Genomic DNA, 15304 nt, shown 5'->3' with positions numbered 1-15304 from the left:
TATCATACCCACATACATATACCCTCCCTCATGAACTCATCAAGTACCCATAATCCCATTAATTTATATATCATCTACACACTCACCACCCTCGTCTATAAATGCACCCTTGTATACATAATTGCTCTCCTCTCCACACCCACTTGTATACAGAAACAGACATACAACTCTTCCCTCCAAACTCACAGGTAATAGACATAATCATAACTATATAACCTGTCTATATGCACACATAGGCACAAACTCTCAGATTCCTTTCACATGGGGGTCCCTACAGAGGTAGGGACAAAGAGAGAAATGCTTGAATAGAGAGACAGAAGCCTCAAGCAGGAAAACAGTGCACACACCCTCACACTCTTACTCAATTAAAACACAGAAAGAAGAGAATAAGATCAAATCAGATTCCAAATAGTAGAAGAAATTCCAGGTACATCTTTATGAAATCCTTTGAATTAAAGGCTACAACATCTTGTCTTATACACATATTTCATAAAATAATGTGTTGCATGTCAAATTTTAGGCTGGCTGTAGTCTAACCTGGTTAATAAGCACCTGCTTTCTTGAAAAGGTGGTAGTACATGCTTGGGAAGTGCCTTTAGCATAGAGAATATGTCCCTTTACCAATTTTGATTGAGTTATATGTTATAATGGGCTTGATTCACCCCACTGCATTAGCAAACAAAGGTGCTATGGATAAAGATACATATATCCATATATAAAAATTATTGAAGCTTCCTCTTCCATATTCTCCAATTTTTACCACCAGAGATGGCCAAAGAAAGGTTTGCAGCTGAGCTCAAGGATACAGCATCTAGACTGTAAGCTCTTCATGGGCAGGGAATGTGTTTACCAACTCTATTATATTGTACTCTCCCAATCACTTAGTACAATGCTCTATGCATAGTAAGCACTCAATAAATACCATTGATCAATTGATTGAAGGGAGGCAGTTTGGCCCAGTGTGAAAATGCACCTTGGCAGAGCTGGCCCTCATTTATATTTCCTGCCCTCCATTTCCAACCCCATCAATTGGAGATATTTACCAGGTCAGCTGAAAACAGCCTTCCTTGTCCGCGTTATGAGAAGAATCTTTTTTCAGAGGGAATGCAAATGTAAGATTCCATCAGAAAACATAATGTTGAATTAATTTACCATTAAGAGTGAAGCATCTGTTTCCTCAGGGAGAAAAAATAACACGCAGTTCCTCTTCCTATTTACTTGTCATCTCTCATTAAATAATCTTTCTGGGTTTCAAATAAAGTTTCATCAATGTTGGCAAAACTGTCTGGGCGGCTTCTGTAAACACTGTGGAAACCCAAGAAATAGAATTCAGAGTGTAGTCAGGATTGTCAAGAGAAGTTTGGGTGTGGCATGACTTATTCCTAAAAGATGAGAAGAAACTAAAAAAAAAATTTTCTCCCATGCATGTGATTCTCATCTGCTGACTTATTTGCATTGAAGGGGAAATTGTATCATTTAAATTTTAAGGTCTGATTCTTCTCAAGGCAGTCCAGACCTTTGTGTTAGAGCAGTTATTTTCAGTGATATTTGCACTCATACGTTTCATATTAGTGAAAAAGGAGACAATTTAAATACTAAGGAAATAATTTTATTTCTCAAATCATTAAATTCCAGTTTTAAAAAAGAAAGTGATAGCTCATGATTCCTTTCCCTTCTCCCTCTTCCCCCGTTCATGTTTTATTAAATTCTTGTGAAGGGAAAATAAAAGACATTTTAATAGCAGGATTTTAAATGTAATCCTCAAAAACAAATTGAAATAAAACAGGTAAGAGGTCTTGGGACTTAAATTCAGGAAATCTGAGATTACTAATGAATTCTCTATAATACGTAGACCAAACCTTTCAAGAGTCCTTCGTGCAATTCTTCTATTACCTTGCCGAAAACCAAAAGCAGCTATCCAAACTTTGCTTTGGGGAAGACATTGAAAACAAAAAGTTAGATTCTTTGAGCCATTCTCCAGGAAGGGGACTGTACTTCCTAATCAGGTTCCTGCCAAACTGAGTCAAAGAATCAACTGAGAGTGCATCACAATTAGAAACATAAGAGCAATTATTCAAAAACTTCTTGAAAACATGTTTACTTGCTTTGAGGAAAAGATGGGAACCTGCAAAAACAAAAGCCAGACCCTCTTCTTTTTCTTTACTTTGGTTTTTTTTCCATTTTTAAAATAAAAGGGGCTGATAAGAAAATTCTGAGATCTTCCTGCCTGCCTGGATGGTTCTGGGAATTAGCTTTTTCACTCTGTATTCCTATGTGAGCAGCCCTACAGATGGCAATCAATATGAATAGTCCCTCTGGGCTAGGCCCATAGGAAATTATGTGCCCAAGTAGGTTAAAAGAAGATTGCCAAACTATAGCAAATAAAACAAAAAAATAGAGTATGTAATATGAACATCCATATAAAAAATCAAGTGTTAATAATTTGGAGAGGTAAAGGGCACTTCTCCTCACCTCTTTTAAACCTACCACCCTTATCAATGAGCTCAATTCTTCTGCTTCAGGTGCTCACTATCTGCCCAATTATTTTCCATTTTAAACCAAGGTAATCCTACATGAATTGAAGAATTGCTACCTGGCTTATTAAAAGCACACAATTATAATAGCTATAAAATTTCTTGGTTAATTGTAGCAATTTCTTAGCTTTCTGGATGAGCGCCTTCCCTTGATCCTAAAGCCCGAGGAAAATGTTCCCCACAAATAGAATAATCACCATGAGTACTCACTCTAATGCTAGGGATCAGAGAAAAGTGCTACAAGAGTGATTAGCTTCTTCCCAAATACACCCTTCATTCTGGACTTGGTCTTTCCATCAGCATCACATACTCCCACATACTGCTACAAAACAGTGTATCAAGCCAGCACTAAATCAAGCCCAGTAGCCAGCACCAGACTGACCCACATAGCGAGCGGAGAGTGGAACAACGATACCCCCCTCAGCTTGTATTAACAGTCTCATCTTGAGACTTTCTTCAGTACTCTGCTTTCAGGTTCTTCAGGGTATGGTGCTCCTAAACTTGGGTTTCCTCTCTGAACTATGGAACTGCCTCAGGGACTATGTCCCTTTTCTTTCGTGTTTGAAAAGGCAAAGAATTCAGTTTAAAAGCAACTAAACTCCCTGGAAACACTAGATTAGCTCCAGACCCCCATTACCTCATCTTATCAGTCTGTGACAACCAAATTTCCCTCTTATTCCTCCCCTTCTGGTCTTATCCTTAGAAATACAGCCTTCCAAAACAGAAAATCATTTATTCCTTACTGGTTTTTAAATCCCATTTTCATAGGTATCTATGTTTGCCTCAGCTTTTGATCAGAATTTCTCCTCACAACATGTAAGTGTTTTGCCGAAGATTGCCTGCTCTATAAGGGATGAACCCGCTCTTCTTGAACTTCATAACATTCCCAGTAGGCCTCGAGAGCACCCCGCCCTCAGCCTCCCTCAACAGATGGCAGTAAAATGACAAAAGTTAAGGAACCCCTCCTTCCTCCACCCAAGAAGTGACCATTTCAGCTCTGTACAATCTAAGTCAAACTACTAACTCTGTTATATTGTTTTCTCCCAAGTGCTTAGTAAAGTGCTCTGCATATAGTAAATGCTTAATAAATATGAATGATTGATTAAACTTCTCTTAGCCTTCTAGAGGAACGTGCCTGTCTGAACATACTTAGACTGTGAGCCCAGTGTGGGACAGAGACTGAGTCTGACCTGAGTAACATAATGATAATAATAATAATGATATTCACTAAGCACTTACTATGTGCCAGACACTATACTAAGCGCTCGGTTGGACAAACTGGGTTGGACAAAGTCCCTGTCCCACATAGGTTCACGGTCTTATTCCCCATTTTACAGATGAGGTAACTGAGGTCCAGTGAAGTGACTTGCCCAAGGTCACACAGCAGACAAGTGGCATAGCCAGGATGAGAACCCATGACCTTCTGGCTCCCAGGCCCAAGCTCTATCCACTACACCATGCTGTTATGAATAATGGAGGCTGGCTCTGGTGAGCCCAGGAAGAGAAAGAAAGATAATTTACTAAACAGGATTATTGGTACACTAGAGGGTTTCACCCATACCAGGTGGATGATAAATGTAAGTTCCAGGAGTGTGGTTTATTCCTCTTGACTGGATCGAGTAAGGTTGTATTATTATTATGATTACGATTGAGATTATTATTATACTTAATAATAATGGTATTTGTTAAGCTCATACTATGTGCCAAGCGCTGTGATAGATACAAGGTAGTCAGGGTGTCCTACGTGGGGCTCACAGTCTTAATCCCCATTTTACAGATGGGGTAACTGAGGCACAAAGAAGTTAAGTGACTTGCTCAAAGTCACACGGCTGACAAATTGGTGGACCCGGGATTAGAACCCATGACCTCTGACTCCCAAGCAAGCACTCTTCCAAACACTGGGGTAGATTCACCAGAGCCAGGCACCCTTATTTACAACATTATGAGACCAAGTCTCCCCGTCTTCAGAGAGGAGAGGATGGCCCCACAGAAATGTCTCTCCTGATCCTCCCCTCCACCTACCAGGAGCAGGGCTAGTCACGTCCATCTTGAGCCTAGTGAATTACTTGGCTGCCCTGCTCTAGGGTGGAGACTCTGCCCCAGCCCACACTTTCAGAACACTTGGGTCCCCACCCCTTTTCCAAGCTGCACTGCTCAGGGAACACATGTGGTACTATAGCCAAACCCCGGGCACAAGAGTGAAGAAGCAGTAATTTATTCCTCCTAATCCTCAATAAACATTACTTAATTTATTTTTTTTTTTTTGCATTGGCCTGCACTCCCATACTGAGTCACGGACTTTGGTTGTCTATTAGACAACTGAAATAAAGGAGCCCTCACCTCAATAAAGCATTAAGATACATAATCCTTGATTTTTCTTTTCTTTTAGGATTGGAATATCTTGTGGCAGGCCATGAAGATGTAAGAACTGGCCGACTGATTGTCAATATGAAAAGTTTTGTGCAGCACTGGAAACCATCTCTTGGAAGAAAAGTCATGGAGATTTTAAAGAGATATTGCAACTAATAGTAAGGTGCGTAGAGCGCTAGGGCATTTCTATGTGCGCAAAAGCAAACTTGATAAGAAGGAGACCTTGAAAATGAAACTGGAATGTAAAAAAAAAAGTGCCAAAAAGTGTCGAGAGATATTCCAACACATAGGCTTTGTCTAACACATCACCCATTTGGACCAGTGTTTAAGCAATATATACAAGTAAGTGCCAACATTTCATTTTGAGAGTGGGGGTGGAAAGGGAGGGCATAGGGCTTGGGAGATGGTAAATGGATGAGTTTACAGACTTGGGAGTGGCAGGAAGACTTTGATGAGCAAACGTGTCAGAAAGACCCTATTTGGGGTCTTTTTAGCTCTGCTTGGAAGCTCCCAGATGAGATGGTGTCAAAGACCTGGGATGACAGAGGTATAGAATTGGCACTTATTCATGTACCATAACTTCTTTGAGGGAATGAATTGACAGTTTTTGTTGCATAAAAGTGTAGAATCTAAAAACAGATGTTGATACCAAGTTTGTGCTGGGCTGATTCTGATATTTGCATCAGATGGGAGTCCTACAGGAGCAATGTGTGATTTTGTAGTTAACCTTTGATAACAATGTGTTTGATTAGTAGCCTTCAACAACAGAAAGTGTTGCTTTGCATTTTATGCTATTTAAAGAAATTAATGAAACTTAACCTGAGGCACTTCAATCTTGTTTCACAAAGTTGTTTAAGAAAGAGCCTTCTCTTGAAGGTGATGCGTGGTATGTGAACTTTGGTCTGTAAGGTGTTAAATGGATCTTAGTCACCTGTAAATAATATTTCATTGTATAAAGCACTTTACTACCTGCCACTATGGACTTGTGGAATTTCTGATTTTTTGAGGGAAGAGAAAGAAGACAGTGTGTAGGGACAACATATTGAAACGGAAGCACTCCAAGATATACCTAAATGGACAAGAGTAACTGTAAAAAATAAATTCTTCTCTTTTGGCTCTGGCACTGAACACTCAGAGAAAATTTTTTAAGGATGCAATTTGAAAATAAAAATGTATTTGCACTGAGATCCCAACTTCAGACCAGGATTTGGATTCCATATATATCGGCTGTGATGAAATCTTAAAAAAGTCAAAGTGAACAAGAGATTTTAAAAACAAGAGAATGCAATCTTCCACAGATAATGACTACCTGGAGAGAAAAATATGGACATTAAGGAAAAGGAAGTCATTTATTTGCATCACACAAGCCTACAATTCAAAAATCACAGTGAACATGGAATATATTTTATTATATGCTAAGTATTTAAGTCTGAACATAAAGGGGTTTTTCCCAAGTCTTTACAGTATATATGGTCATTATCTTTTTCCATTATTAACACCAATGTATGAGACAGTTCACAGAATTAATTCAAATTTTCATAATTATTCCTCTTCTGTAATCCATGTTTAGCCACATTACCTACAGACCCTTCAGTACATAGGTGTACAAAAGAGAAAAATGAACTGCAGTGTTGTAAGAATCACATCACTCTTCTCATACCGCATGTATTTTTTTTGAGGTCCCATGGACTTGCAAAAATGGATATTCTTTGGTTAATTTGTTTTTATATTTCATCTATGTAATAAAAGAATATGATTTCATAAGGTGTTTCCGACTCTTGAAAAGGTATTTTTACTCCTGCTTTTTAAACTGAGAAAAACTAGAGAGTGTCTTTAAGCCTTCTGTTTCCCTGTGTTTTTGTGTTGTATGGGACACTGGTACTAAAGGATGAGTTTCAGTAGCTATTCTAACATCTCCTCAGTCATCTTTAAGAAGTCATCTGTAGGTCCATATGTTTTACAAGTTATTTTTCAAAAAGAAATATTCTGTTCCACTTAATGTAGAGCAAGAAGACCGAGAAAAGTCTGAGAAAATATTTAGACTATTTTGGACCAGGATTCCTTTCTTACATTTTGCCATCCCCCCAAAAAACCCTTTACAGTAATAACTAAACTGAAGAAACCATAAATTGGGAAGACCCTTGCTGTATGGAAGCTTTTTATTCAGAGGTCTTTTTAAAATATATTGAATAGCACAGTAGGTTTCCAGCCTCAGCTGAAAATGCACTTGCGTCTAACTGTTCTTTGTTATTAAGGGACTTCTTTAAAGAATCCTTTCTGTCCTATTTTTTCTTTCTAAAAAGGTATTGAATCCAAGTCATGAAAGAACAGCTAATGCTATAACTTTATCTAGTTTGTAAAGGTTATCAAATCCTAGCTTACTTCCCATTTATCTCTGGAGAAAATATTCTTCTCACCTTCCAGGATCACTGGTAATTATGTTTAGTGCTCTCTGGCCATTCTTCTGCCATTTCTCTCTGGTTTATAAATAGCTCTCGTCTCTGCCCTGGCGACACGGCCTGATTGAAAGAGCACAGGATGGAGAATCAGAAGACCCAGGTTTGAATCCCAGCTCTGCCACTGAGCTACTGTGTTACCAGAGGCACGTGGGTGAGAAGTCGGCGGTGAGATAGACGAGATGGGGATAGTGAGTAGGTTGGCAATAGAGGAGTGAAGTGTGTGGGCTGGATTGTAGTAGGAGAGTAGTGAGGTGAGGTAGGAGGGGGCAAGGTGATTGACTGCTTTAAAGCCGATGGTAAGCAGTTTCCAGGGGTCCGTGGGCAACCACTGAAGGTTCTTGAGGAGTGGGGAAACATGGCCTAAACATTTTTGTAGAAAAAAAAAATCTAGGCAGCAGAGTGAAGTATAGACTGGAGTGGGGAGAAACAGGAGCTGGAAGGGTCAGCAAAGAGGTATTCCTCCATACCTCTTGGTTCTTCAGAAACCCACAATATACACTGCCCAGTAATCTCCACAGAGAGCGGGGCAGTGTGATCTAGTGGAAAGACAAATCACGCTGCATCCAAATAGTAATCGCGCCAACATTTTTTGGATTCCTGATGACAGTATAGCCAAAAAATGCAATGAAAACATGTATGATGGCAGAACTGAGTGTTAACAGACACTTTCAACCTCATGTTATCAATAATGAAATACTGTTAACCATCTTACTTGAAGCGAAAGTTCCTGACCCTTGTCTATCGGTTGCCTTCTTACATCCCCCTCTGGCTGATTTTCTCTGATTATAAAAACTTGCATTGGCCTGAGAGTAAGAGGAACTGGGTTCTAATTCTGGCTCTGCCATTTGTCTGCTCTGTGACCTTGAGCAAGTCACTCAACTTCTCTGTGTCCCAGTTTCCCCATCTATAAAGTGGATATTCAATGCCTATTTGCCCTCCTGCTTAAAACTGTGAGTCCCATGTGCGACAGGGTCTGTATCCGACCTGATTAATGGGTATCACCTCAGCATTTAGAACAAAGCTTAACATATAGTAAGTGCTTAACAAATGCCAGAGTAAATAAAATAAAATGAAAAATACCTCTTAGCATCCTTAGCCTGAGGTCAAAGTCTTTGCCCTCTATTGTGTCATTCGCCCTGAAAACAAATGTCCCTCATATTTGAAATCTGATGTCATGGAAAGTCCTGGGATAGGGTTATCTTTTCATAGATTTACACTAATGAGACTAAATCTGTTGGGATGTGACCACAAGTCCAAAATTCAATTCACATCTGGCCTTGCTAATGTTTCTAAGCAGAGGAGGAGGCCTGGTACTCATAAAATTAGCTCTTTGGGATAAATTCATGCAGCAAAATGACTGAAGGTTGATAATCAGCGGTGGACAGATGGCATAAAGGATCTTGATATTCCCTGGCTTGACCCCATCTCCACCCACCATCCCACTCCCTACCCCAGGACACCAAAGACCAAAGGTTGGGAACAGAGCAGCTGAAGAACTCCAGGGTCTCCAGGGCTCCTTCCTTTTCCTTCTATGCTAATTGTCTCAATGGCAGTCAGTCCCCAAGCCTAACCTTGCCGAAGGGTCAGAGCTACACTCAGCTTCTTTCCCACAGTTCAGAAGGGAAATATTTGTGAGTAATTGCAGTACCACAAGGGAGGTCCACACAAGAGCTAGAAGCAAGGGAAAGCACTGGGGGTACACATGGAAAAAAGGCCCTCAAAGTATCCAGTCTGCAAATATGTTCAAGAAAAATGCTGGGCCTGTTACTCTACTTCTGAACTCTTGCCCTGATTTCAGTGCTGTTCTTGCAGCTGTCTCTGACTGAATTCAGCACCCTGCAGGGTTACAAAAATGCTCAATCCCAAATTCATACCCACCAGAGCTGGAATGGTTGCTGAATGGGAGAGAGAACAGAGTGAGAGAGACAGAGAGAGTCAGAGAGATGGAGAGAGTCAGAGAGATGCAAAGAGAGGAAAAAAGCAAGAACAGCAAAATATATTTTTCAGCAGTGGGGGAAGGGAGCTCTGGGTAGATCTGTTTAGTTCTAGCTAGGGGTTATGGTATGTGGGTGTGGACCCTACCAGGAATGGAGGGGAGACCAGCTGCCTCCATCTGCTGCACTGATCTCCAGTTGTACCATAAAGTGCTTACTGTATGTATAGCATTATACTAAGCATTGGAAAAGAATACATAGTGGGAATTAGAGTTCCTGTGTCTTTGAGGGGCTCACAATCAGGCAAGAGTCAAAAATATCCACATTCAGCACTGATTTTGTATGTACAGGGAAGCCAGCCTGGGCATGGGATTGGGAAAGGTAGAAGAGAAATTGAACAAGAGTCAGAATGACAATAACAAGCTTATCTCATCTCTACCCTCAACTACACTCCAAGTTAAGCCAGGTGGCCAGACACCTGCTCAGCCCAAGGGTCCAGCCACTGATTCCATGACAACTTGGGGGTTTACACTGGCCCCTTGCCAGAGAAAGACCTACACTCACCCTCACAGTAATAATAACTTGAACTGAAAGTTGATAGGCCACTCTCAGCTTTTGCTCTTCAAATACGTACTTTTACCCCTGGTTTCTGCAGAAAGTGATGCTGCTGACCAGAAAGAGAGGAGAGAGGCCTACAACAGAAAGAAGAAGGAAAGAGAATCACACAATGCAAGTTTTTATAATCAGAGAAAATCAGCCAGAGGGGGATGTAAGAAGTCAGAAGATAGACAAGAGTCAGGAGCTTTCGTTTCAAGTAAGATGGTTAACGGTATTTCATTATTGATAACATGAGGTTGAAAGTGTCTGTTAACACTCAGTTCTGCCATCATACGTGTTTTCATTGCATTTTTTTTGGCTATACTGTCATCAGGAATCCAGGGAATGTTGGCGCGATTACTATTTGGATGCAGCGTGATTTGTTGATAAATTATCTTTCCTTTTTTTCAAAATGAGGAAACCAAAGAGACCCCAATTCCCACTCATTTTGATATTTTACTCAGAGATTTTGTGTATTCTCTTTTCTGTTGACAGGAACTTTGAAAGCTAAATCACTGACAGAACCATAGCAGAATATAAAAGGTGACTTCAGAGAGTAAATTGTTGATTCAGTTTCAAAATCAACACTCTGCATTATTATAGCTCCAGCTGAAAATACTCTCTCAGAAACCTGCATTAGCGGGCAACCTTGTCATCCACTTCCACAGCTTCAACCTCCCACTCTATGATAATGAATCCCAAATTCCAATTCTACCTGCTAGCCCTAACTTCTGTCCTTCTCTGATCTTTTGCATTTCCTCCTGGCTGCTGCCCGGATATCCCACTGACAAGCTCAGCAAGTCCAAAACTGAACTCCTCATCTTCCCTCCCAAATCCTCTCTTCTACCTTACTTTCCCATCACATTTGACAACACCACCATCCTCCCTGTCTCTTAATCCCACAACTTTGGTATTTTATTTGACTCCTCGCTCTCTTTCAGCTCTCAAACTGAAGTCTAGTGCCAGATCCTGTCCATTCTTTCTCTACAACATATTCATAGCATTTCCCTTCCTATCCATCCAATGACCCACCACCCTGATCCAAGCACATGTCATATCCTGGCTTGACTCCTCGTGTCAACCTCTTTGCTGATCACCACTTTCCACTCTCTTCCTCTCTCCAACCCGTTCACCTCCCAGCTGCCTGGGTCATTTTTTTATCATGTCATTCTGCCCACATCTTTCCACTCTTCAAATACCTCCAATTGGTGCTCATTCATGTCTACTAATTCTATTGTACTCTCCCAAGCATTTAGTACAGTGCTTAGCTTATAGTAGTAGGTCAATATATACTACTGATAGATTGATTAATGTCTTTGGAATCATGAAGAGTGTCCATTAGCAGATTTTAATTAACCTGTAAATTAGTGTTGCTACTTGCCCATAGGAACTTAATAGGATTGAAAGCAACGCCCTGAGCTTCTGGTACCTTTACTGACCTAGAGAGATGCAGAGTTGTGATTGAAGTAAGAGAGGTTGGTGTCTTTCTGGTAATGTTTTCTCCTTCCCTCCCTCTGTCTCCCTTCCTTTCCTTCTCCCTCTTCAGACAGACCACCACTTTCTCCACTGTTAAAGCCATCCTAAAATCACAACTTCTCCAAGAAACCTTCCCCATCTGAGCCCTCATTTCCCTTCTTTCTCTTCCTTCTGCATTGCCCTTGCAATTGGACCTGTACCCTTCAAACATTTGCTATTCACCCCACCTTCAGTCCCACTGCGCTTATGTGCCTATTCTTATTCTCTGCCACTTCCCCTATTTGTAATTTATTTCAATGTCTGACTCTCCCTCTTGCTCCTTATGGGTAGGGATCTAATCTACCAACTCTATTGAATTGTAATGTTTAGTACCATGTTCTGCACACAGTAAGCACTCAATAAATACAATTAACCAATTTATTTTTTCCTTCCTTCCTCTACACCCTTCATCTTCTTCCCTAAACCAACCTCCCTCTTTCTTCTCAGAACTTACACTGGCAGGTGGATGACCATAGGTAGCTGAAATAGCTTTTGAGAAAAAATTGAAATGGGACAGTTAGGTAATTTTATCAATATGTCTCTGCTTTGAATTGATACTACCCCTACAGTTTCTTTGCTGCTAAAGTAGAGTGTACACTAAGTAAAAACATGTTACAGAAACATTTTCTATGATAAAGTGATTAAGATTAAAAATACATTCTGTACTTTTGGTTTTTTGCAACTCTTCCTAAGAGCCCTGTCAGACGGCTATTTAAGTAGGATATATTTTGTATAGAGAAGGGAATGTGGAAAACTATTTTACTTTCCTCAGAGCAAAGCAGGGTGGTCCTGAGATTGCAGTGATGACTGGGAGTTAAAAAGACTCGGTACATTCCAGCCTCCTTGCTCTCTTTTGGATATCCTTAAAGAAAAAAACTACTTCATCCTCCATGCCTTGTCCTCTCGAGCTGCAAAATAGGACAAAATCTTTGCTACTTTAAAGGACCGTTGGGTGTAACAAGATATTTCTTAAGTGCATGGAGGAAAAGCATTATAATCTGCCTCCTTTCTCAAGTCTTGGAAAGGAAGATTAAACTGCATCCTCACTGCAGTTGTGTTGGCCACTGTTTCCCCTGGATGAATTGAAAGTAATAAACGACCAAATTCTTCAGAGCTAAAAGCAGTTATAATTGGATAATGACCACAAAGCATCAGTTGCTCAGTTGCCCCTAATGCCTGGAGGGAAACAGCAGAATTCTTCCTCCCACAGACCTATTATGGGACTGACAAGGTCCCGCTCTGTGCTGTGCTCATTAATTTTCCTGTTGGGCTTAGAGATTTACGACAGCTTTGTCTGCCACGCATGTGTTAGACAGGTATTGTTACATGCCTACAGAAGCTCGGGCTCATCCCATCACAGCAGCTTGGGAAGATTTGCCAAGGCCTGAGAGAAATAATATTTATCTGAAGAAAAGAACATGTCACCCTTTTGCCCCTCTGAGAAGTTTGATTGCAACCCAGACACAAAAGAATCCAACTACCTTGCATTGTCAAAGTCATGTCACAGACTGTGTGTGCTTTCCATTCAAAAAACCAATGCCTAGTCATTAACTCCATAAATTTCCTGTCTGCCATACAAACCATTAACCTGGGTATGGTTCTGTGAAGATGTCAAACTCTCCTCGAGCAAATTATCCAGAGTCCTCAGTTTATGACAAACTTGCAGGGGTCCTTGTTTCAGCAGGGCAGAGATGCCTTATGTTGGATAATGATAAAATAATAATCGTGGTATTTGTTAAGTGCTTACTATGTACCAAACTGTTTTAAGTGCTAGGGAACTATGGGATAATCAGGTCCCACGTGGCTCTCACAGTCTAAGGAAGAAGGAGAACAAGTATTGAATCCTCATATTGCAGATGAGGGAACTGAAGAACAAGAAGTTAAGGGATTAGTCCAAGGTCACACAGCAAGGAAGTGGCAGAATAGGATTAGAACTCAGGTCCTCTGACTCCCAGTCCTGTGTTCTTTCCACTAGGCCATGCTGTTACTCTAATGCTGCTATCAAAACTCCTAGAATGAGAGTTAGATATTTGGGGTTTTGTCTTTTTTACTGTTTTGCATTTAGGCCCCCAAAATCCAGGTTTGGTCCTGTCTGAGCTTTACTCATAAGGGCCGGCTGGGAAATGAAAAAAGGCCTTGTCCAGAATCGCAATGGAAAATCACCAAAGGTCAAACTCCCTGGGCCAGGCACAATTGTATTTCACCAAACCACAAGGATGTTGGAAGAGCTTCCACTCAGAACCGCCCTTGCTTGCACTGCGGTTTCAGTGACGCTCACCTACCCCACCTGCTCCCTTTATGCCCATCTGCTTTGTTATCCTTCCACTCCAAAGGGGTGGGAAAAGGAAACAGAGGTAGACTGATCGTTCACATTCCTGAGTGCCAGGACAGCTGTGTGAGTCAGTGAGCAGTTGCCCCCAGGCCATTCATACACGTGGCATTTATGCCACTGCAACCAGGAGCCAAAATACACTGATCTGGGCAGTTCCGCCAAGGCCACCTTTCTAGAGTTTAGGAACAAATAATTCCGTGTTCTCAAGACCCCAGAACATCCTTTCTTAAGCATGAGAAATGCATTCTCCTGCTTTCTGAATCTTCTGGGGTGAAGATGAGTAAGATGGGACAAGTAAGCTCATCTCAGTTTAGGAAACATATGTGGTGGTTGGGTTTGTCTTGTGAACCTCAAAAATCAGGTTTAGGATTGGGGCCGTGAGCTTTCTTGTTGAGCGACTTCCTCCATGTTGTTACTGTGGCTGTTCACCCCAAGCTCTGGCCTCTCACTGATATTTGAGTCTCGTCACTCAAAGATCTTTAGAAGCCCTTTGTGTCTTTCCCAGATAAAGGTGGGCAAAAAGTCATAGGTAATGCAATAGTCATAAGTAATGCAAAGCAATAGTAATAATAATAATGATAATAGTATTTGCTAAGGGTTTACTATGTGCCAAACACTATACTAAGCCCTGGGATGAATACAAAAAAATCAAGTCAGATACAGTCCCTGTCCTACATAGGGGCTCATAATCTAAGGGGGATGGAAAAAAGGCACTGAATCCCCATTTTACAGTTGAAAAAAACTGAGGCACAGAGAAGTATTCCAGTAATAATAATAATAATGATGATTATATTAGCTGGCAATTGTGCCCCACGCTTCTTCCAGACAATATCAAACCAGTATTTACCTATAAGAGAGTATCTCTGGTATACAAAGAGGAAAATTGCCTTCATTCCTGACAAAACATGGAAATTCCTGACCCAATAGACCCAAATACTTTTCCCTAGTTTGGCATGTTTATTTTAGGGAGGAAATACACCATGAGGAAGTTCACCTAAGGATAGTCAATTATTTCATTATTAAAATTCACCCAGCTGGTGTGTGAGAATGTTCTCCCAATGTTTGTCAGCCTCGATTCCTCTACTGACTTGTCTGATCGAAAAAAGAAGATAGGGCTGGAAAGCAGAAAAAAATGACACTTATCAAAGGACCAGATACAGTAAAAAAAAATTATTTTCAGAAAGGATGGGGCCTTGCAGATAATATGAGTATATAGAGATGCAAGAAAGGTGGAAGCTGGCAGCAAATTTTCAAGCCACTAAGGTAAATTCTTTCATAAATCAGTCATGCCAGAATCTCAGTGAGGTGTGAAAACTGAAACATTTGTGTCAGATGCAGGAGGGGTCTCCTGATATTTCATTAGCTGCCACTGTCACCCTCCCAGGCTCCCTATCTCCCCACCACCACCTTTGGGCTGCGCCACCAATGAGTGGTGAGGGTTGAACTGGCAGGGGCTAAAAGGGTTAACCTGGGCACTCATCAGTCATTCAATCAATCAATTAATCACATTTATTGGGCACTGTAGTAGATTCTTGGGAGAGTGCAATACAATAGATTTGGTAG

The 15304-nt window shown here is 40.8% G+C and overlaps 1 protein-coding gene across 1 annotated transcript in view; it reads left to right on the top strand.

Annotated features, from left to right (window-relative positions):
- Positions 1-6668, top strand: part of NTN4 (netrin 4) — a 101305-nt gene extending 94637 nt beyond the window's left edge. The window contains 1 exon segment of the mRNA XM_039914082.1: positions 4924-6668. Within this exon segment, the coding sequence (XP_039770016.1) occupies positions 4924-5060 (137 nt within the window). The 3' untranslated portion in view covers positions 5061-6668.
- The last annotated feature ends 8636 nt before the right edge of the window (positions 6669-15304 follow it).

This window comes from Ornithorhynchus anatinus, chromosome 14 (assembly GCF_004115215.2).
Source record: "Ornithorhynchus anatinus isolate Pmale09 chromosome 14, mOrnAna1.pri.v4, whole genome shotgun sequence".
Classification (NCBI taxonomy): Eukaryota; Metazoa; Chordata; class Mammalia; order Monotremata; family Ornithorhynchidae; genus Ornithorhynchus; species Ornithorhynchus anatinus.
The sequence above is the reverse complement of the archived record's forward strand: the minus strand, read 5'-3'. Positions and strand labels throughout refer to the sequence as shown.